Raw genomic sequence first — 21,427 nt, 5'->3', positions numbered from 1 at the left:
CCAAAAAATGAGAAACAAAGGCGTGTTCTTTACTCTCCACAAAGTTTACCATAAAAACACCAAATGCAATCCACAGTAATACTTTCCCAAGGTAGACAAATAAAAAAGAAACCCCTGTTGTAAAACAAGGACTAAACCAAACAGGCATATTCTGCCTGGATCTTGACACAATCCTTAAACCAATGAAGAAGAAATGTGAAGTAGAACTTTGTAATGAAGCATTAATGGATTGATTTTAGACGTTATCTGCAATGAGAGCTCTATAAAATGATGCATGTATAGTTTGCATTATCTTCAATGACATTAAATGGAGGAGGGGAGAAAAAATTGGCACATTTGACCAAAATCAAACCATTCAGCGAATTTTATAAAATGCAATGAACATGTTAACGCAAATTAGAGACAGCAGAAATAATGGAACACTGATAACTAGTGGATTAAAGTGGGCTTGCTGTTATCTGTGTTTCCCCCCCCCCCTGACAAAACACATGGCAACAAGAGGGCAGATGATTTTAAATGCCACACTTGGGAATAACAGGTCATATGGTATGCTGACCAATCAGATGGATTCTAGGAGTGGTTGAACATGGCATGGGAAGTGTGTGAGAATATATTAAACAAGATATTTCAAGGCACTGTGTAACATAACAACTGGCAAACAAGACATCATATGTCCAGTTTTTCAACTGGTTTTAACTAAATTCTATTTCAATTTCGTCCGGTAACAAAAAGGACTTGCATTGACCGCAAAATACGACAACATTCCCAAATATTTATGCAGCATTTTTGTCCACAAATACAATGTGAAGATCAGTCCCTTTTTAAACACGCGGGTTTTTTTCGTGTCTTCGACATCTTGAAAAACAGCATTGGGAGAAACCGAAAATTTGAAAAAATATAACTAATTCAGATCCAACATCTGTAATGAAATGATTTATACCACCCTGAAAACAGATGTACAATACTATGGTCATAATTAAACAAATGCATTCTTAATCACTCCATTGCAACAAACACGACATGTTTTCCATCACTAATACTTGTGCCTCATCTCAGTACATTTTTCCCTTTTCTTTTTACATTCAAAGAACTTAAATATGTACGCTTACACCAGGGAAGTAAAAAGTCATGCCAACATTTCTGGCACATAAAACGGTTCAGATTCAACACAAAGATGGGGTGGTACTAATAAAATCATGAAAGGTCTTCATTAAGACCTCACAAAACGGATATAGGATGACAAAAGAACCACAATAGGCTGAAGTGCCGTTACCAAGAAAAGAACTTAGGTGGAAGAGCTTCAAAAATAACTTCAAACACCAGGAGGGCAGTTCTTGTTAATGTGACATCCATTTTTTCCCTTCTAATCCTCCACTTATATTAGCAATAACATACTAACAGAAGGGGTAAATCAAACAAAAATACAACCCCATCCCACTGGTTTGCATACTGAACTTTTAGACAAATCAAAGAGCGAAGTGGACGACGTGTGTGAACATTCACTTCTTGAGCGGCTGGTAGACAGAGGCATTGGGGTCCAAGCTGGAAGGACTGGTGTCCATGAACTTGGATGAGTAATGTGGGGTCACAGGGGTCATGTTGTTGGTCTCTGCCGAGTAGGTGATGCTGGGCATGACCGCCATGACCTCTGCGATCTTCTGCTTCAATTCTTTTATCTCCTGATCCTTCAGCAAAATCTGACCTGCGAGCAGGGCAAAAAGACTATAGGTTAGTGAGAGCGGAAGCAGAAATATAGTCGATATAGAGCTTTATTAGGACAGGAAAAGAGCAGACCCTGAGCAATCTCTAGCTGTCGCTTGGCATCTCCGAGTGCTGAGAAGAGATCAAGTTTAATTCTGGTCTCAGCACTCAGACTGTTCTCTAAGTGCTGGGTCTTGTCCTGCATGGCCGACAGTGCTGACATCAGAACCTCCGTGTCCTTTTCGTTCTCCTTATATTTACGCAGCTCCTGCACAGAGACACGAAGAGACGTGCAAGCATATGAAGGTACTTTTTAGTGTAAACAGCCAAATCAGATCAAACGGTTTGTCCCAGGAATTAGGCCAAATCAGACCAAACGTTTTGTACCAGGAATCAGACCAAATCATACCAAACGTTTTGCCCCAGGAATCAGACCAAAAATTTTGCCCCAGGAATCAGACCAAACAATTTGTCCCAGGAATTAGGCCAAATCAGACCAAACGTTTTGTCCCAGGAATCAGACCAAACATTTTGTCCCAAACATTAGGCCAAATCATACCAAACGTTTTGTCCCAGGAATCAGACCAAACATTTTGTCCCAGGAATTAGGCCAAATCAGGCCAAACATTCTATACCATGAATCAGGGCAAATCAGATCAAACATTTACAGTAAAATCAGTAAAAGAAGTAAAAAACAGTCCACGGGGCATGGTCTAAACGTATAGAACTTTCTTGGACGATCACACATTAACTTAAATATATATATATATATACACACACACACACACTCACCTAAAGGATTATTAGGAACACCTGTTCAATTTCTCATTAATGCAATTATCTAATCAACCAATCACATGGTAGTTGCTTCAATGCATTTAGGGGTGTGGTCCTGGTCAAGACAATCTCCTGAACTCCAAACTGAATGTCAGAATGGGAAAGAAAGGTAATTTAAGCAATTTTGAGCGTGGCATGGATGTTGGTGCCAGACGGGCCGGTCTGAGTATTTCACAATCTGCTCAGTTACTGGGATTTTCACGCACAACCATTTCTAGGGTTTACAAAGAATGGTGTGAAAAGGGAAAAACATCCAGTATGCGGCAGTCCTGTGGGCGAAAATGCCTTGTTGATGCAAGAGGTCAGAGGAGAATGGGCCGACTGATTCAAGCTGATAGAAGAGCAACTTTGACTGAAATAACAACTCGTTACAACCGAGGTATGCAGCAAAGCATTTGTGAAGCCACAACACGCACAACCTTGAGGCGGATGGGCTACAACAGCAGAAGACCCCACCGGGTACCACTCATCTCCACTACAAATAGGAAAAAGAGGCTACAATTTGCATGAGCTCACCAAAATTAGACCGTTGAAGACTGAAAAACTGTTGCCTGGTCTGATGAGTCTCGATTTCTGTTGAGACATTCAGATGGTAGAGTCAGAATTTGGCGTAAACAGAATGAGAACATGGATCCATCATGCCTTGTTACTAGGGGTGGAACGGTACATGTATTCGTACCGAACCGAAACGGTACGGGCGTCACGGTTCGGTGCACGAATTTACACGGAGAATACACGGTATAAAAATAAATAAAACTCGCGTGAAAATTAATGAATGTAATGCGGAACTACTGTTAGATACGCGGGTTCTTTAGGGACACATAATCTGTAGGCTACCATCGGCTTAGCTCTGAACGCGCGTTCACTTCAAACGTTGGCTTTATACGCGCGTCCTATTCGCTTTGGACTAGCGTCGAACTAGACGCGAATTTAACGCTCTATTCGCGTTTGGTGTGACCGCATAATGAACAGGCTGCGATGTCAAGATTGCAATGCTGGAGTGTGTGTGTGTGTGTGTGAGAGAGAGAGAGGCGCGGCCGCGATCGAACAGTGGAAACATAAAAAAACATACTCCGTCATTTTGTTCATACAGATCATTAAACCTGCAAAGTGTTTACTTATATTTGTGTACACTCGCAATAAAACACAACATTGTGCTTTTGTCACACTGTAAACTCTTGTCAAACTGTAACCTACAACTGTCACCCAACCAAAATCTCTCTCTCTCTCTCTCTCTCTCACACACACACACACACACACACACACACACACACACACACACACACACACACACACACACACACACACACACACACACACACACACACACACACACACACACACACACACACACACACACACACACACACACACACACACACACACACACACACACACACACACACACACACACACACACACACACACACACACACACACACACACACACACACACACACACACACACACACACACACACACACACACACACACACACACTGTTTTAAAAGCAAAACATATTTATCCAACTCCATTTCAAAACAGTCTGTGGGTCCCATCTTTTAGACATTCATCATATCGCATTGGTTTTCATTTCTTGTCCTCGGAGCACTGATCTTACACATTCTACATTGATTAAAAAAGAAAATCGAATGCGTTTTTAATGGTAGTATTATTTTATACAGAAATCAATTATTTATAATTCAGATGAGAATAATGTTACATTGTTAATTAATAATGTTAATTAAAATTAAGGAAAACAAATATATTTATCTGAAATATAGCACATTAATTTTAAATTAATTCAGGTACAATTACCAAACATATCGCAAGGTCTTTTTGTATTTTTATTAATTTAATTAATAAACGAATTATATAAAACTATTGTCAGTGCACTACATATAAACTGGTTCTATGCCTTTATTAATAAAACTTATTTAAAAAATACAATGCCTTCTGCATTTTTGTTTTGCTTTTCCCTCCATTGTACCGAAATCGTACCGAACCGTGATGTCTGAACCGAGGTATGAACCGAACCGTGACTTCTGTGTACCGTTCCACCCCTACTTGTTACCACTGTGCAGGCTGGTGGTGGTGGTGGTGTAATAGTGTGGGGGATGTTTTCTTGGCACACTTTAGGCCCCTTAGTGCCAATTGGGCATCGTTTAAATGCCACGGCCTACCTGAGCATTGTTTCTGACCATGTCCATCCCTTTATGGCCACCATGTACCCATCCTCTGATGGCTACTTCCAGCAGGATAATGCACCATGTGACAAAGCTCGTATCATTTCAAATTGGTTTCTTGAACATGACAAGGAGTTCACTGTACTAAAATGGCCCCCACAGTCACCAGATCACAACCCAATAGAGCATCTTTGGGATGTGGTGGAACGGGAGCTTCGTGCCCTGGATGTGCATCCCACAAATCTCCATCAACTGCAAGATGCTATCCTATCAATATGGGCCAACATTTCTAAAGAATGCTTTCAGCACCTTGTTGAATCAATGCCACGTAAAGGGGGTCAAACACAGTATTAGTATGGTGTTCCTAATAATCCTTTAGGTGAGTGTGTATATATATATATATATATATATATATATATATATATATATAAAATAAAATACAATACGTCAGCAGGGGTTCTGGCTTACTTGCGCTTTGAGCTCTAGCTCTCTGATGAGTTCCTCCTTTAGCTTCATGTCGTGCATGAGCTTCTTGCATTCTGACTCCAGCTCACGTATGCGACTCCTCAGCGAGTCTGTGCATTCCCCTCTGTGAATGGAAGCGAAAGTGAAGCCCACCAGTACAAGGACATAACAAAAGACACATAAATCCACACAGAGCACCATATAATCGTTTAAAGGGTATTTTCCACAGAAAATAGAAAAAGTATATGGGGATGGAACAATATTTTTGGGCGAGTTATTCATGTCTCACCTGGAGGCAGCTGCCAGAGCGACAGCACGTGCAGCTGTAGCCTCTTCCATCTTCTTTCTTTTCTTCTCTTCTGCAAGCTGCTTTTCCACTGCGGCTCGCGCTTCCTGTTCTGCCTTGAGCCGCTTCTCAAGCTGCACAATCATTTGCTTGTCCTTTTGCTTGGCCTGCACAGCGTTATGAAGCCTAAGACAGAGAAGCACAATCAACACTGGCACAAAAAAAACGGCAGGTAGAGAGATGGAAATGTGCATCTAAGGATCTAAGGATTATTAGCCTTAAACTGGGTCTTAAACTAAAATTAGCCTTTTTTTTAAATGACACTTTTCTTAAAAGTTTGAGCTTTTTTTAAATTTGAGATTAAGTACAAAAGGAGCTATACTAATAAAATGCATTATTAAAAAAATATTATGGGATTACTGGTCCCAAAAAAATAAAATAAAACTCAGTTCAGTTATGACCAATTCATTAATTATATATTAATTTATTCATATTTTGAATGAGCTTTTTATTTTTATTTTTTAATTTTAGTTGAAGTTCTAGTAATTGTATTGTGCTTTCGTGATTTAAGCTTTTTTTTATAATTCTATTTAGCTTTATATTTGTTTGTTTTTAGTTTGTCATTTTAGAACTTCAATTTACTTTATTTCATCAGTTGAAATGAAATAATTCATGAAAATTCTATTTTCACTAGTTTTATTTTTATCCAATATTTATACATTTCAGCTTTATTTTGATTAACGCTAACTTATCTTTTATTATTTACTACACTGACACTCACTTGTCTAATGGCCTTTATGCAGGTGTAAATTATTGCCCCTTCCTGCAACCTGTTACATTTGTCAGCGCTGATAAGAACTGACCCCTCACAACGATTTGTGAGATCAATGATGAATTTTTAATCTTACATATTTACAGTCGGCATGAAACGGAAGTTGCGATAATCTTTTCTTCCATATTGTACCATATATCCGAGTGAAACTATAGATAGATTTTGTCTATCGGGAATAGTTTGGATCGTTGTGGTTTGCTGTGATTGACCATTTTGATTTAATGGTGACTTTTTAATTGACACTATTCATCCTCAGTGAAAAACAGACCATAGACTAGTGGTCCAGGTAATCAAAGTTTGGCCCTGTCCCAAATGGTACACTTCATAATGCACTTACGGTCTAGTCCCATCTGTTATTTTAGGCTTGCGAGCTTTGCGGTCGATATGCACCCTCGATAGGCACTTTTGCTGAGCCTGCACTGACTTCCACCTGACAGTAAAAGCAGCGTTACGCAGCAAACTTGCAGACTCGTAGGAAGACCACGAGTGTTTAGGGTACCATTTGAGACAGGGTCTTAGAGTTCCCGGTTTAAAATTTGTATTGGCATATATTGGTAACTAATTGTTGCTGATTTCTCACTTGTTTTGCAGTAACTCGTTTTCTTGGCGGAGCTGCCCCAGCTCAGAGCGCATGCTTCTCTCGGCACTGCTCAGAGAGCTGATCTGACTGCGCAGGTCTTGCTCCACCTGTCTGCTCGCCTGCAGGTCAGCCTTCAACTTCTTTATGTCCTGCTCAAGCCTGAAAAACAGAGAAAAAGTGAATAAACAGAACAAACACACTCCGATGGCTCAATCGGACCACAGTAGTTGCTACATGAGGAGTCTTACCGCACTAATGCATCTGGCTTACTGAGCTGGTTGTTAGGTATACAGTTCTCCATCAGATCTCTGTGTGGTGCAAGGTTCTTCCCTGCACACTTCTGTTTCTTTTCACTCCTGCTGGATGAGGAGGATGGTACGCTGCCATTGGTGGAGTTGTGGCTACGGGGGGAGGAGTTTTTGTAATGTTTAGAGGGGGCAGAGCCTCCTCCTCCACCGCCTACCTCCTCTTTTAGGAACAGGTTCTCTGCGCTGCCGCCGAGCTCATTGTTGAGTCTCTTAGTGTTTAGGTGGTTCTCCATATACTCAATGTCCTGTAGTTTAGCATCCACAGTCTGTAAGATGTTGTTGTTTATTCCTATGCTGTGTTGCTGCTGTTTTTTGTCTTTCCCCCCGTCTTTGCCCTTCTCCTTGTACTCCAGTTCAGGTAGAGAGATGGGCAGTTTCTTGGTATTAGCAGTGCCGTTCTGAGCCACTAACACAGAGTCTGCTTCAGATGTGCCTTTTGAAGTGGCTGCCAAATAAATTAAAGAGAGATTTTAAGGATACAAAACAATGCTGTCTTACTGCTATGACTTCAAATGAAAAATACAAATTGCAAAGCATCATGCAAATGAATAGTTGTGTCGTACTACCATATGACTGATTTTATTTTTGCACCATGTATGCACGCAGTATGAAAATGTGCTGCAAGCATGGAACATTAGGCAAAATGTGTGGTATACATCCAAAGCACACAGCGTGGAGTACACTAAACTTGACCCTTTCATTCCCAGCGTGATATCAACTAGGACTTTGAACATATATTTGATAGTTACCAAACATTACAAACATTGTGTAATAAAAATGCAAAATAAAATTTTTTATGATAACTGGGTTCAACTTGGTAAAACAAATCATGCAACAAAGGTCACGTAACAATGTAGTAAAACATTTAAAGTTTATTGTACGGTTTCATATAATAGTTAAAAAGTATTAAATAGTATATATTAAATACAAAAACACACTATTGTTTGAAAGTTTTGGGTCATTAAGAGATGTTTTTAAAAGACGTCTCCTATGCTCCCCAAGACTGCATTTATTTGATCAAACAAGTGTAATATTGTGAAAAATTATTACAATTCAAAATAACTGTTTTCTATTTGAATATATTAAAATAATATATAAATTACATAAAATGTAATTTATTCCTGTGATGGCAAAGTTGAATTTTCAGCATCATTACTCCAGTCTTCGGTCGCATGATCTTTCAGAAATCATTCTAATATGCCGATTTGCTGCTCAAGAAACATTACTTATTATAATCAATGTTGAAACCAGTTGTGCTGCTATTTTTGTGGAACCCGTGATTTTTTTTTTTTTTTCATACGAAATAAAAATAAAATGAAAAGTGTAGTAATGTCTTACTGATGACAAAACAGAAGATTCAGGATGACAACAAATGCCTTAGATCAAACCAATAACAAAAAACAGCGTTCTCTACGTTGTTTCTTTCATATCCGGGAATCCACTGCATTAACCAAATACACGTCGAAGCAAAGGAAAGAACGGCAAATCACAACTATTCACAGTTTGACTGCAGCACTATAGTATAAATACTGACCCGCGAGTGAAAACATGAACACATTAGAGAGCTGCTTTATAGTAGAAAATGAAGATGTACTTCTGATGAAACAAGACACTACCACTGTTTTTCAAGTTTAATACAGTAAACGCTAATTGATTTTAAGCAATCTATTGTATAAAGTGCTATATAAATAAATGTGATGTGACTTCACTAGAGTGCCGAATTGCAGAGCTCGTGCAAACATATCCACGGTGTTATGATCAGATGCTTTTCTAATGGTTTATTAAAAAAATCTAGCTGTTTTCTCAATTTTGTTGCGTGTTTATTTTGTTATTCGAGAGGAAAGCGCGCAACACACATATTCATCTAAGCGTTGTTTTCAGCAGTGTGATAACAGTATATCGCTGGTCACGCATTTCAAACTTCGTTTTACCCCTAAACAAAGTACGAAAAAGAACTTCGCCGTGAGTATATCGGGTCCTTTATATGTCAAAAGACTAAGAAACACTTGATTTCTGAATTCATGACTCCTTTATAAAAAAATAAAATAAAAATAACATTCTAACTGGCCTCAAACTTTTGAATGTGACCGGTCATCAATCACATGGTATTAAGATCATGGTTGTGACGTCAATGCCTTGATGATTTTTGACGGACCCATTTTTTGTCTTTGTGTCAGTTTTATATATTATAAAAAAATATATTGTATTATCATAATGGCCAAATGGTGATCTTACCCTCGTCTGTCTCTCGCTCCTGTCTCTGAAGCATCTGTTGTTCTGGGGGCAGGGCCTGCTGTAGGAGCTGCATGTAGAACTCATTTTCCTTCTGGACTTCCTTTTGCTTCCGCAGACGCATCTTATAGCTCACGTAACTCTTGAAGCCGAAGCCCAGCGTCACCACCGGATAGCCAATGCTGTAACGAAAGGGTTAGAACAACATGTTACAGAATACAGAAAAAAAAAGGATTGGTACAACTAGTGATGATGACTCAACATTAGACACCTTCAGATAATGGCAACACTCCCATGTGCTGCTATGGAGACACCATCAGTGTGTTTACAAATACAAAACTGACTGCTGCGCTATAAGTAGTACAGTTACATCAGCTGTTTACTACATGTTTAATAATAAAAAAAAATGGTGAAACTTTATGTGGTGTGAGATTTCATAAACCTTTGACAAAAGGGCATAATAGGTCCTCTTTAAAGTCTTGATTTTGTTTTTGGGGTCTATTAGAATCGGTATTAAAGGTGCTCTATGTAACTTTTCTACTAAAATGAATCCTTTTTTTATTGCCTGTGTGTGAAGGGGTTGTAATCACACATTAAAATGATCCACTTGTCGAGTTTTGCTATTACCTCTGAAGGCCACTATTCCTATTTCTATGTGAAGTCTCCGGGTCGGATTTACCGCGAAATCCAACGGATGTGACGCACATGCGCGCTCCCGAGCCTCTCTCCTTATATACAGTCTATTGTAGACGGTCAGGGAGTTACGTCCGGTTAAAGGCGCACGTTTTTCGGCTTATATCTCAGTCAATCTTTTATCAATATTCCCAAGACTCTAATCGTTCGTAGTGCTGGACGGGGCCTTTCGAACAAGCCCACCCCTGAGGTCCAACTCGCCCGGCTCCCCGAGTTATAGCCGTTCGAAATCGGGAGTCCCAGCGAACGGCGATCCGGTAGGGGGCATCCCCGAGGCCCGCCACTCTAGTGTTCGGGCAAGGGTTCCCCTGGGACCTCCTCCCCCGTATGTGAGCTCTCTGGGTCTTTGCGTTCCAGAGATACGAGCAATTTTCTTCTGAGATCGTGACGTCACCGGCGTCCGGAATTTTGCAGCGCGCCCGATGGTTTTCTGCTAATATCTCCGCGAAAACACCACCAAAAACTATGGAACTTATATGGTTCTTTTCAGCTTGACTAGATGGTCCCAACGAGCTCGGTGCTCGCCGAATCCGTCAAGTATTCGCCGAGATATTTGCGTAATAGACGGTATTGTCTATGAGTTCGAGCACAAGCGCTCTTGTAAAATTTGGTTGCAATCTGAAACATCACCACTAGAGGCCACTAAAAGTTACGTAGAGCACCTTTAATTCCTAAATGTAAAAAACAAAAAAATTTCACTGCAGCACCTCTCTTCCCAGTCTGTCTGTAACACGGTTTAGTTCTGATCTCAATGAAGCCCCTCCTTCCGAAAAGCGCAGTGTGCTCTGATTGGCTAGAGCAGTGTGTTGTGATTGGTCAACAACTTTGATCAAGTTCGGAAATGTCACGCCATAATCAACATAACAGCGAATTTCAACACACTACTAACACAACTCAACCAGGCTTCGCCCCGTTTTTTGCATATACCTTGAGTGGGAATTATTTAAATGAGGAAAATTGTGATGTGTACATTCCTGGAAGAACACTCAAGACTACAATAGAGGAATTTCAGGTGCTTACTTTGGAGTGGACTTTGTGCTTTATAACTTTGCAGACCTTTTTCATGCTCAAAAAGCAACATTACACACTATAGAAAGTTGAAAATATATTTTAAAAAAAAGCATAATAGGACACCTTTGAAATTATACAAACCTTCATGACTTAATTAAAAACATATGTTGTGAAGACAGTTCATGCTGTTTTGTGTTTGTTTTATTGGAAAGAGCAGCATGAACATACTTCATAATTTCTCCTCTTATGTTCCATATTTGAAAGTAAGTCATATTGGTTAGGAATGACATGAGGGCAAGTATGCATCAAACAAATCTTACCAGTGAGCTGCAAATGGACGGCAAAGGTCTACATGAAAATGTTTCAAATCCTTGAATCGGATGGCTGCTTCGATGTAGACGAAAAGAATCCAGAGAGAGACAGTGGGCAGACAAACGCCTCGCTCTGTAAAGGAAGAAAATAGAAAAACTATGTATAACAGTTGACAATTGATCTCTACCTTCCGTTAGTTATGACATTCTTATGGCATATATAGGAATGCATAATTATTCAAAATATAATGACTTCTAGGCCATTAGTGACCTTTAGGGTCATCAGTGCGGTTAAACAAAAGGCAACTGATTGTGTGGCAGATCAATAACGTCACAGGTTTCACAAAACAAGCTCTAGGCTGCAAACAAAACCCCAGCATGCTGAAAGCACCCTCTCTTGTTGAAACACGCTGCAAGTCATGTGTCAGCAGGAGCAATCAGTGTCACAGCTCAAAGCATATTGAAACGGTTCTCAAGGAACAATCACTCAGTGTCAGCAATTCTTTTCCTCCTCTCTCCTGAGGTATCACTGAATCGACCCAAGAAAAGGACATATAATGACAGGAGCACTCAAAAATCAATCAAACATCTCTGCTGTTTAAACTCAGAGTTTAAATTCAAGAGCAAACTAAATCTCTACATGGAAGCATATATTCAGCAAGGATGCATTAAATTATTCAAAAGTGATAATAAAGACATATATAAGGTTACAAAACTTCTATTTCTAATAAATGCTGTTCTTTGGAACTTTCTATTCATCAAAGTATCCTGAAAAAAGTATCATGGTTCAACATTAATACTACTACTACTAATAATAATAAGAAGAAGAAATGTTTCATGAGCAGCATATTAGAATGATTTCTGAAGGATCATGTGACACTGAAGACTGGAGTAATGATGCTGAAAATTCAGCTTTGCCATCACAGGAAAAAATTACATTTTAAAATAAATTAAAATAGAAAACATTTAGATTATTATTATTTAGCAACTATTTTAAACTGTACAATTGTACAGATATTTTACAATATTGCAGTTTTACTGTATTTTAGATCAAATAAATGCAGCCTTGATGAGCATTAAGAGACTTTTTTCAAAAAAAAAAAAAATCGTACCAATCCCAAACTTTTTAGAGAAAAAAGGCCACTTGCTCAGTTTTCTTTTATGCAATCATCAAACTGAAAATGAATGACAGTCCAGAGAGATCTAAATGGTATCGTTTGCATAAGAAAAGCCCTTTCAACATCTCCCTCTCTAATAACTGCCAGGGAAGTGAACAGTTGCGTAATATTTAGCAGAATGATCCTGAATTATGCCACTGAATAATAAAGTGACAAAGGCTTTTGGGCACTTACACACTAATAAAACCTCTGATGGTGTATATCAGACAGGAATGTGGAATTATTGGGTTTCTGGAAGCACAACTGGATCCACATGTTTGCAGTTTGTATTAGTCAATGGATGCCAATGGCAAAGCTTGCAACTTTCAGTAGCATGATGGAGCATCACTTTCGCAAACACTTGCCATGCACCATCCCCATCCAATCAATAGATTCCCAGCATTCTCTAACATTCAATCAGCTCTAATGTATCAGTGCCCTCACTCCCCTCACTCCTAAAAAGATACTCATGGAAAGTCTGACGGGGCTTGAGCAATGTTGACTTACCTGTATGCCACACGTACTGTACCCAGACATACGTGCTGGCAGCAAAGAACAGCCATTGCTTGGGGATGAACAGGAGGCAGATGATGTCTGACGTGAATGCAACAAACACAAAGAACACAGAGAACGCCTGTGGGATAAGAGAAGAAAAGAGTAGAGATAATTGATTTAACCAGTGTAGAACATGTCACTCAAAGACATCAAGATTGGTTTACAAAGGACCAAGAAGACAGTGAGCCATTAGTTGCTCAATTACACAACGCTGGGAATTCAAATACTCACCAATCCCTGATATCTAAAGGAATCATAAACACTCCTGATGAAGAGCCAGAAAGGCCACAGATACTCGAACCTGAACTCCAGCACGAAATCGGCCAGCAGAACCAGCGCCCAAACGACCAGGAACTTCAGGTATAGAAAGGTACTGCCAGATCAAGAGAAATTCATAAGAATAATAAAAAAAAAAAACCCATCAAAGTCCATGTCTTAGGCAAACCCTTTCTATAAATGAATTTCAATTACTTATCCAGATTCCATGATTACTTTAAAAGCGTTTAACAATTCAGTGCTAGGGAGGGTTTATTTATTTGATATCAATAGTAAAGAATTATTAAAATGAAGAATGAATTAAATAATTACATTTTATTTAAATATTATACTGATTTGTGTGCAAAAAGAGACTTATGCGAGTATCCACGCAGATCATAACCACAGAAATTTACATTCACTGTAGACATTACATTCACTATTTCCATGACTTTCTACACATTACATTTCCATGACCTTTTCCGGTCATTTTCAGGGTTTTTTCGAACTGTGGGAATCCCGCATGTTAAACCTATTCAAATATACACAGCCAAAATGAGGTCTTGGCAGAGTATATCTTGGTAGTGTATGTTTATATAAACTAATTTCAGATGGACAGTAGATACAGTTTCAGTCAACACAGTGTCATGTGGAAGTTGAACAAACCAAAACTTGCAGGATCAAGTTGCACACAGGGTTTAATCTACACATCTTTCTAGAAGGAAAACAGTAAACAATCAGTTCGTATAAGGATTCCTTCATAACATTCACCTGACACCTATATATATATATATATATATATATATATATATATATATATATATATATATATAGATAGTGTAGGTGGCAAAAACGTTACAATAATGTGGCATAAACATTTGGCAGCTTAGTTGGTTTCTGGTAGACTATCTTGGACCAGCAACAATAATGTTGATCAAGCTGTTTTTTTTTTTTTTTTTTTTTTTACATGGCACATTCTTTTACAAAAAAAAAGATTCCAAAAGGGGGTTTTCAAAGTGACGCCATGATAAAGGACATATTTCGGTTCCCCAAAGAACTTTTCAGTTCTTAAAAGTAAAAAAAAAATGTACATGTGAAGACCATTCGAACAATATAAAAAAAACCTTTTGTGCAACAAAGAGGTTCCATGAGTGTTAAAGGTTCTTTGTGTAACTATCAGTTCCAATAAAGAACCTTTATTTTTAAGAGTAGCTGGTTGACCAGCCAATTACCAGCTAAAAATCACCAGCTACCATGATCCAAGCTGGACCTTCCAGCAAGACATAATGATCATTGCTATAAAAGACAACTGCACAAGCTGAAGAACATTCATAACATGGTCAGGACTAAATGTAATTCTTATTATTCCAAATTATGCACGATTGAAGCCCATGGATGATACACAAAAGCCAGCATCCACAAATTATGCTTTACTGAGAGGAGTCAGAAGTATCCTGGTCTAAGCTGCAGTCAGGCCGGAGTTGAATGATCACACTGAACTGTGATCTGTATCTGACTGTGACAGCTCACATAAAGCCAAGCTCAGTTCAGAGACGCCATTACGGTGCGGTCGAGTGGCCGTGAGGTTCCCTGTCCGTACCTGCTGTGAATACCCTCGGTGATTCGGTTCCGTTTCAACGGGCGACGGAGTTTGCTGCAGTCCGCATTGCGCCGCTTCATTCTCCACCCTTTAGATTCCTGTAACTTCAAACACTCGAGGGAAACTACGGGACGGTCCTAATACTGATGCGCATCGCTACGCCAATGCGAGGATGTCAGTGTTTTCCTTCTTTCAGTCACAAAGAAATAAATAAAAACACTCTGCGTGAGGCCCTCCCATTTTTATTCTGGAAGCCTCATGACGTAACGACGTCGTGCGCTACGTTCGCAAGTCAAGATGGCGCTGTCCTGAGCAGTCAACTCCTCTGCTTGAATTTAACTATTATTTTGTAGAGGTAAGTGTTAATATTGACATAAACTATGGATTTGAAGGTTTGCATAATAATTCTCAAGTAAAAGTGATGGCATATTATATAAACCTTGTGTATATAAGTAGAGCACATTCGATCACTCCAACACATGCCTTCAGCCATGCTTGAAAAACAAGAATTTGTTGGGACATGTCGCGAGAATAAATTATTATTTGAATAAAAGTTTTGCTGCAATTAGAAGTAATGGGTAAGTTATGTCTATGTTTATTAAGATGGGTTGATTGTTTAGCATGTAAGTCACTCAGAGGTGTGTTGGTTTGACGGATCTGATCATGTCAACATTGAATTTGCGTTGAATAATGTTGTACAGTTATTATTACAACATAACATACGCACACAGACCTTTTAGTTGGCCATGTGATTTTTACCTGCTTTGTTGTTGTGATGCTAAATCATTTAAGTGATTATTTTTTATGAGATTATGTACTCAGCATTATTTTCTTTTGTTTAACACATACAGACCTTTTTTTTTTAGAAAATGTATTAGATAATCTACATAAACATTAATGCAGTATTACCACTGTGTATTACAACATTTGTATTTTGTAAATTCAATCATATTTATTGAATTGCTAGTACATACATATAGTGTCTCAATTTTTTATGTTTTTGAAAGAAGTCTCTTATGCTCATCAAGCCTGGATTTATTTGATCAAAAATACAGAAAAAAACGTAATATTGGGAAATATTATTACAATTTAAAATAATGGTTTTCTATTTTAATATACTTTAAAATATAATTTATTTCTGACGCAAAGCTGAATTTTCATCGTCTTTAGTGGCACATGATCCTTCAGAAATCATTCTAATATGCTGATTTATTATCAATGTTGGAAAGAGTTTTGCAGCTTAATATTTTTTAAAACCTGTGATACTTTTTCAGGATTATTTGATGAATAAAAATTTAAAAAGGACAGCATTTATTTAAAATAGAAATCTTTTGTAACAATACACTACCGTTTAAAAGTTTGGGGTCAGTAATATTTTTTCATTCTTTTTTTGAAAGAAATTAAAACTTTTATTCAGCAAGGATGTGTTAATTTGATAAAAAGTGATAGTAAAGATTTATATTGTTAGAAAAGATATATATTTTGAATAAATGCTCTTCTTTTTAACTTTTTATTCATCAATGAAACCTGAAAGGTATCACAGGTTCCAACAAAATATTAAGCAGCACTACTGTTTCCAACATTGATAATAACTTATGAGTATCAAAATCCACATATTGATTTCTGAATGATCATGTTACACTGAAGACTGGAGTAATGGCTGATGAAAATTCAACTTTGCATCACAGAAATCAATTATTTTTTAAACTATATTAAAATAGAAAACCATTATTTTAAATCGTAATAATATTTCACAATATTACTGTTTTTTTCTGTATTTTTGATCAAATAAATGCAGACTTTATGTTGATGAGCATAAGAGACTTCTTTCAAAAACATTAAAAATAGTAATGTTTCCATACTTTTTGACCTGTACAGTGTAGTATTTCTGTGCACCAGGACCTTATGTCTGTGAGCAAGTAACGACCCAAGACTAAAATTTTAATGTTGAGATCACATAACTTCATGATGTGAAAACATATCAAAACAAAAATCACATTTCATTAGCATGCTTACACCACCTGTTGCTTTTCTCATTCCAGCTTTCAGAAAGTACATAAAGATGCCAGAGGTACTGAACCTCAGTAATGAGGTGGTCAAGATGAGGCCGGAGGTTAAAAGGGTGAAGGTGCTCCTCATCCGGAAACTCGCCCGTCAGATCTCAGCCCTGGAGAAGAAGAAAGGAAATGAGGCAGACGTGGAGAAGTTCCGCAGGCGAGCGGCGAGGCTTCGGGAGGAGATCCATGAGCTGAAAGTTGTTGTGCCTGACAGCGTCACCAAGGCCGCCTTACAGAAGGACATCAGCTTTGACAAAGTGTGCCGGAATAAAGAGGCCAGCCTATCCGAGCGGGCCACCGCCCGCATCGCCACACATCCACAGTTCAGCAAGAGAATTCAGAGCATAAAATCAGCCATCAAAGCTTTCAAAGATGAGAGAATAAATGCAAGAAAAGCAGTAAAACAAGGAAAAGACAATGCAGAAAGTGTCAAGTCGCAAGATCAGCCACAAGCGGATGATGATGATGATGAGGATGTTGGTTCAGAGAAATCAAACAATGATAATGAGAAACTGACAGAGGAGGAGGGTGACAAAAACACTGATGAACAGCAAGAGGAGATTGATGGTTCCTCACAAGAGAGCCAGAAGATGAGTCTGGAGACATTAAAAGAACAGACCAATCCATGCCAGAAGGAAGAAACATTAACAGTTGAGGTTAGTGTAATTTTAAAAGGTGTTTCTTCAATTTTTTTTTAGATTAGATTCAGTACAGGTAAAATAATTGATCAAGCTATAAAAAAAACTACAGGGTACTTAAAGGAAAAGTTCACTTAAAAATGAAAATTCTGTCATCATTTACTCACCCTCAAGTTGTTCCAAACCTGTATGAATTTCTTTCTTCTGCTGAACACAAAGGAAGATATTTTGAAGAATGTTGGTAACCAGACAGTTGATGTACCCCATTGACTTCCATAATACTATGGAAGTCAATGGGGTCCATTAACTGTTGGTTAGCGTCATCCTTCAAAATATCTTCCTTTGTGTTTCCATGTCCACATTCCCAAAGTCAGAAAAAATAATCAGAAAGTTTGAAATTGTAAAGTAAACCTGAACATAGATTTTTGCTTATTTATAATGAAACAGGAAATCTTGGATTTTTGGAAAAACATAGGATTTGTTATTAAAATAAGTATTGAAACTTAAAAAATAATGGTTCAGATTTGCTTTTCTAGTTAAGAATGGTTTAGTCCAGATACACTATGGTTCAAAAGTTTGGGGTATTTTATTCAGCAAGGATGCATTAAATTAAAAAGGACTTTTAGAATGTAACAAAAGATTTCTATTTCAAATGCAGTTCTTTTGAACTTTCTATTCATCAAATAAATCCTGAAAAAATGTATCATGGTTTCCACAAACATATTAAACAGCACAACTGATTTCAACATTGATAATAATAAGACATGTTTCTTGAACAGCAAATCAGCATATTAGAATGATTTCTGAAGGATCATGTTACACTGAAGACTGGAGTAATGATGCTAAAAACTAAAATACATTCTAATGAAAAACAGTCATTTGAAATGTTAATGCAGCCTCGGTGAGCATAAGAGAGTTTCAACATTCTTGCTTCTTAAAATTCTTGTTGTATATATGCACTGTTTACCTTTACAATACTAAGTTTTGCAGCTGCTGTCTTTATAAAATAAATAATTTCAGAACGGATTCTCCCTACTGTACTGAAATGGTAATGAACCGTGACCCCAAAACTGATGTACATACTTCAGAAATACAATTTTGTGTTCCACTGAAAAACAATAGCTTATAGGTTTGGAATGGAAATGAGTAAATAATGACAGAATATTCCTTTTTAGATAAACTATTCCTTTGAACGTCATGCTTTTATTCAAGATTTAGACTCTTACAGTAAACATCATTACTCTAAAGAACTCTTTACATGAAGATTATTCTGAAAATAAAATGCCTCTTACAGGACTCATCTGAAACAGTGGCCGTCCCAATGGAGGTGATCAGGATGAGGAAGGAAGTGAAGAGGACGAGGGTGCTGATCATCAGTAAAATGGCAGAGCAAGTGGCTGCTCTGAAGAAGAAGAAGAAGGGTCAGGAAACCGAGGAGAAGGAAAGCCAAGAGAGAGCAGCCGGAATCCTGAAAGAAATCCAGGCTTTACGGAGTCTTAAACCAGATCAGGTGACCATGACGGCACTTCAGGAGAACGCTGAGCTTGAGAAGATTTTACAGGACCCTCAGGCAAGCCCACTGGACAGAGCCGTCGCACGCATCATCACACATTCCCGCTTCGTCAACAAGCTCCAGAAGGTCAAAGAAGCCATCGAAGAAGAAAGAGCTAAGGCTGCGAAAGCTGAGCAGAGAAACACGGACAGACGGGACATGCTGCAGTCCAAAAATGAAGATAAGGAACCAGAGGATGACGACAACGATGACATCAAGGAGGATGGTGACGTAGTAGAGGAAAAATCAAAGAGTTTTTCCACTGAGATCAATAAGCCTGGTGTCATAGAGCCAACCGAGAGTAAAGACCCTGATGCTTTTGAATTACAACCATCCAAGATCATCACAACACCTTCAGAAAACTCCAAAGGGGTCGAAGTTGACTCTCAGAATATTGAGGTCATGGCTCCAAATATCCAAAGTTCTCCTGAAAAGTCTTCAACTGTAAGCAGTACAAAGTCTACTCCGCCGAAGAACGTTAGTAAAGTAGTAGAGGAAACATTGAAGACTTTTTCCACTGAGATCCATAAGTCTGGTGTTGTAGAGCCAACCGAGAGTAAAGACCCTGATGCTTTTGAATTACCACCATCCAAGATCATCACAACACCTTCAGAAAACTCCAGAGGGGTCGAAGTTAAATCACAGAATGCAGAGGCCACGGCTCCAAATGTCCAAAGTTCTCCTGAAAAGTCTTCAACTGTAAGCAGTACAAAGTCTACGCCGCCAAAGAACGTTGATAAAGCAGACAAAGAAATGAAGATCAACTTAATGTCACAAAAGAAACAAGACCTACCTGAGACCAAGAGGCTTGAGGCAGATGAAGAGAGCGATTTATCAGATGAGGAGGAAGAGAAGGAATATTTTGATGACAGCACAGAAGAACGTTTCCGTAAGCAATCGTCTCAGTCTGAAGACAGCGAAGATGACGACTTTTTCCTGGGCAAAGTGAACAAATTCAAGAAACGGAAAAGTAACCAAGGTAAAGTCGAGGAGAAAAAGAGTGAGCTTCAAATACCTGACGAGGAGGCCACCGGCAAACCTCACGAGACAAACCTCGAAAAATTCAAGTCTGTGTTTTGCTCAACTTTGTCCAAATCCACCGTCTCCTCTCAGAAAGCAAAGTATGGGTCTCCGTCTCACAGTGACGGGTCAATACCTCCTCGATTCCAGAACCAGAGGAAAGGTCTTGAGAGTAGGATGAAAACATCTCAATATAAAGGCCAAGACCATGGCGCTGACAGGAGGATGGTTCCTTTCAAACCTAACAGACAGACTTTTAAAGTTCCTGGACAAAGGCAAGCGGGACCGTCAGGGGCAGGGAGGGGAAGGTCACAGTTCGAGCAGTATCAGAACCAGAATCCCAGAGGTCCACCTGGAAGCATGTCAAATCCACCCCAGCAGTCCCTTCATCCCTCATGGGAGGCTAGCAGGAAAAGAAAAGAACAGCAGGCACAAATCACAGCATTCCAAGGGAAAAAGATCCGATTTGATGATGATGATTAAGAAATGTCTGCTAAAGTTCATTTAGTGCTTTCATGTTTTGATTATAATTCTTCCTGTTAATTAATATATTTAGTGAGAATTTGTATTAAAACACGGAGATAAAACACAATTGTTATTTGTTTCTTTACAATGAAGCGCTGTTAAAAGCCAGTGTGAATTAATTTCCTGTGATGCATCCCATTTATTTCATAGATAAAACTGTAAAAGGTTTTTTTTCTTCAATTGCACACTTAAAGATTTCCAAGTCCTCATTGGTATTGCATATGTTTGGTTAACATACAATTTTTAATATGGTCAATTTGATAACTTTTGCCTGTTGTATTTCAGAAGTTGCAATACGTCTTTCCGTAGGCTAGTTTTCTTAAACTGTACACACAAATTGTACTGTGCACGGAACCCATATTATAAAATTCTTGAAATAAAGTCCTTCTCAGTGTTGTTTAGTGTCATTAACATACTTTTATAGTATTTATTATTCTTTTGTAGTGGTATTTATTTTAATGTCCCATTTAAATTTTAGTAATTTTGTTGTGGTTTTGTCACTTAGTTTTCTTTCTTTCATTTTTTTTTATTTCAATTTTAGTTATTTGAGTACTAGAAATTGAAATTTATGCTGTATTATACACTGAAATAAAATAAGTTTTCTTTTTAAAAAATAAGTTATAATT

The 21,427-nt window shown here is 38.2% G+C and overlaps 2 protein-coding genes across 3 annotated transcripts; one reads left to right on the top strand and one right to left on the bottom strand.

Annotated features, from left to right (window-relative positions):
* Window positions 1–8: 8 nt before the first annotated feature.
* maco1a (macoilin 1a) lies at window positions 9–15,144 on the bottom strand. Of its 2 annotated transcripts, XR_008809734.1 has the most exons (12): window positions 15,010–15,144; window positions 13,386–13,527; window positions 13,107–13,233; window positions 11,452–11,575; window positions 9,431–9,609; window positions 7,136–7,640; window positions 6,888–7,046; window positions 5,479–5,661; window positions 5,193–5,313; window positions 1,795–1,969; window positions 489–1,702; window positions 9–458 (listed from the first exon to the last, which is right to left on the bottom strand). XR_008809734.1 is itself a non-coding variant. In XM_056272698.1 (11 exons), exons 1-11 carry the CDS (start codon window positions 15,087–15,089, stop codon window positions 1,500–1,502), a joined length of 1,998 nt encoding a protein of 665 aa, XP_056128673.1. In that variant the 5' UTR covers window positions 15,090–15,144; the 3' UTR covers window positions 470–1,499. The 2 variants fall into 2 exon arrangements, 1 of the variants encoding a protein (XP_056128673.1); XM_056272698.1 differs by lacking the exon at window positions 9–458 and having other exon boundaries at window positions 470–1,702.
* Window positions 15,145–15,208: 64 nt separating this feature from the next.
* On the top strand, window positions 15,209–20,906 carry srfbp1 (serum response factor binding protein 1). Its single transcript, XM_056272697.1, has 3 exons — window positions 15,209–15,364; window positions 17,052–17,722; window positions 18,999–20,906. Exons 2-3 carry the CDS (start codon window positions 17,072–17,074, stop codon window positions 20,757–20,759), a joined length of 2,412 nt encoding a protein of 803 aa, XP_056128672.1. The 5' UTR covers window positions 15,209–15,364; window positions 17,052–17,071; the 3' UTR covers window positions 20,760–20,906.
* Window positions 20,907–21,427: the final 521 nt, after the last annotated feature.

Source organism: Rhinichthys klamathensis, unplaced genomic scaffold (assembly GCF_029890125.1).
Source record: "Rhinichthys klamathensis goyatoka isolate OS25496 unplaced genomic scaffold, OSU_Roscu_1.1 h1tg000343l_1, whole genome shotgun sequence".
Classification (NCBI taxonomy): Eukaryota; Metazoa; Chordata; class Actinopteri; order Cypriniformes; family Leuciscidae; genus Rhinichthys; species Rhinichthys klamathensis.
Note: the sequence above shows the minus strand (reverse complement) of the source record. Positions and strands in the feature narration are given on the sequence as shown.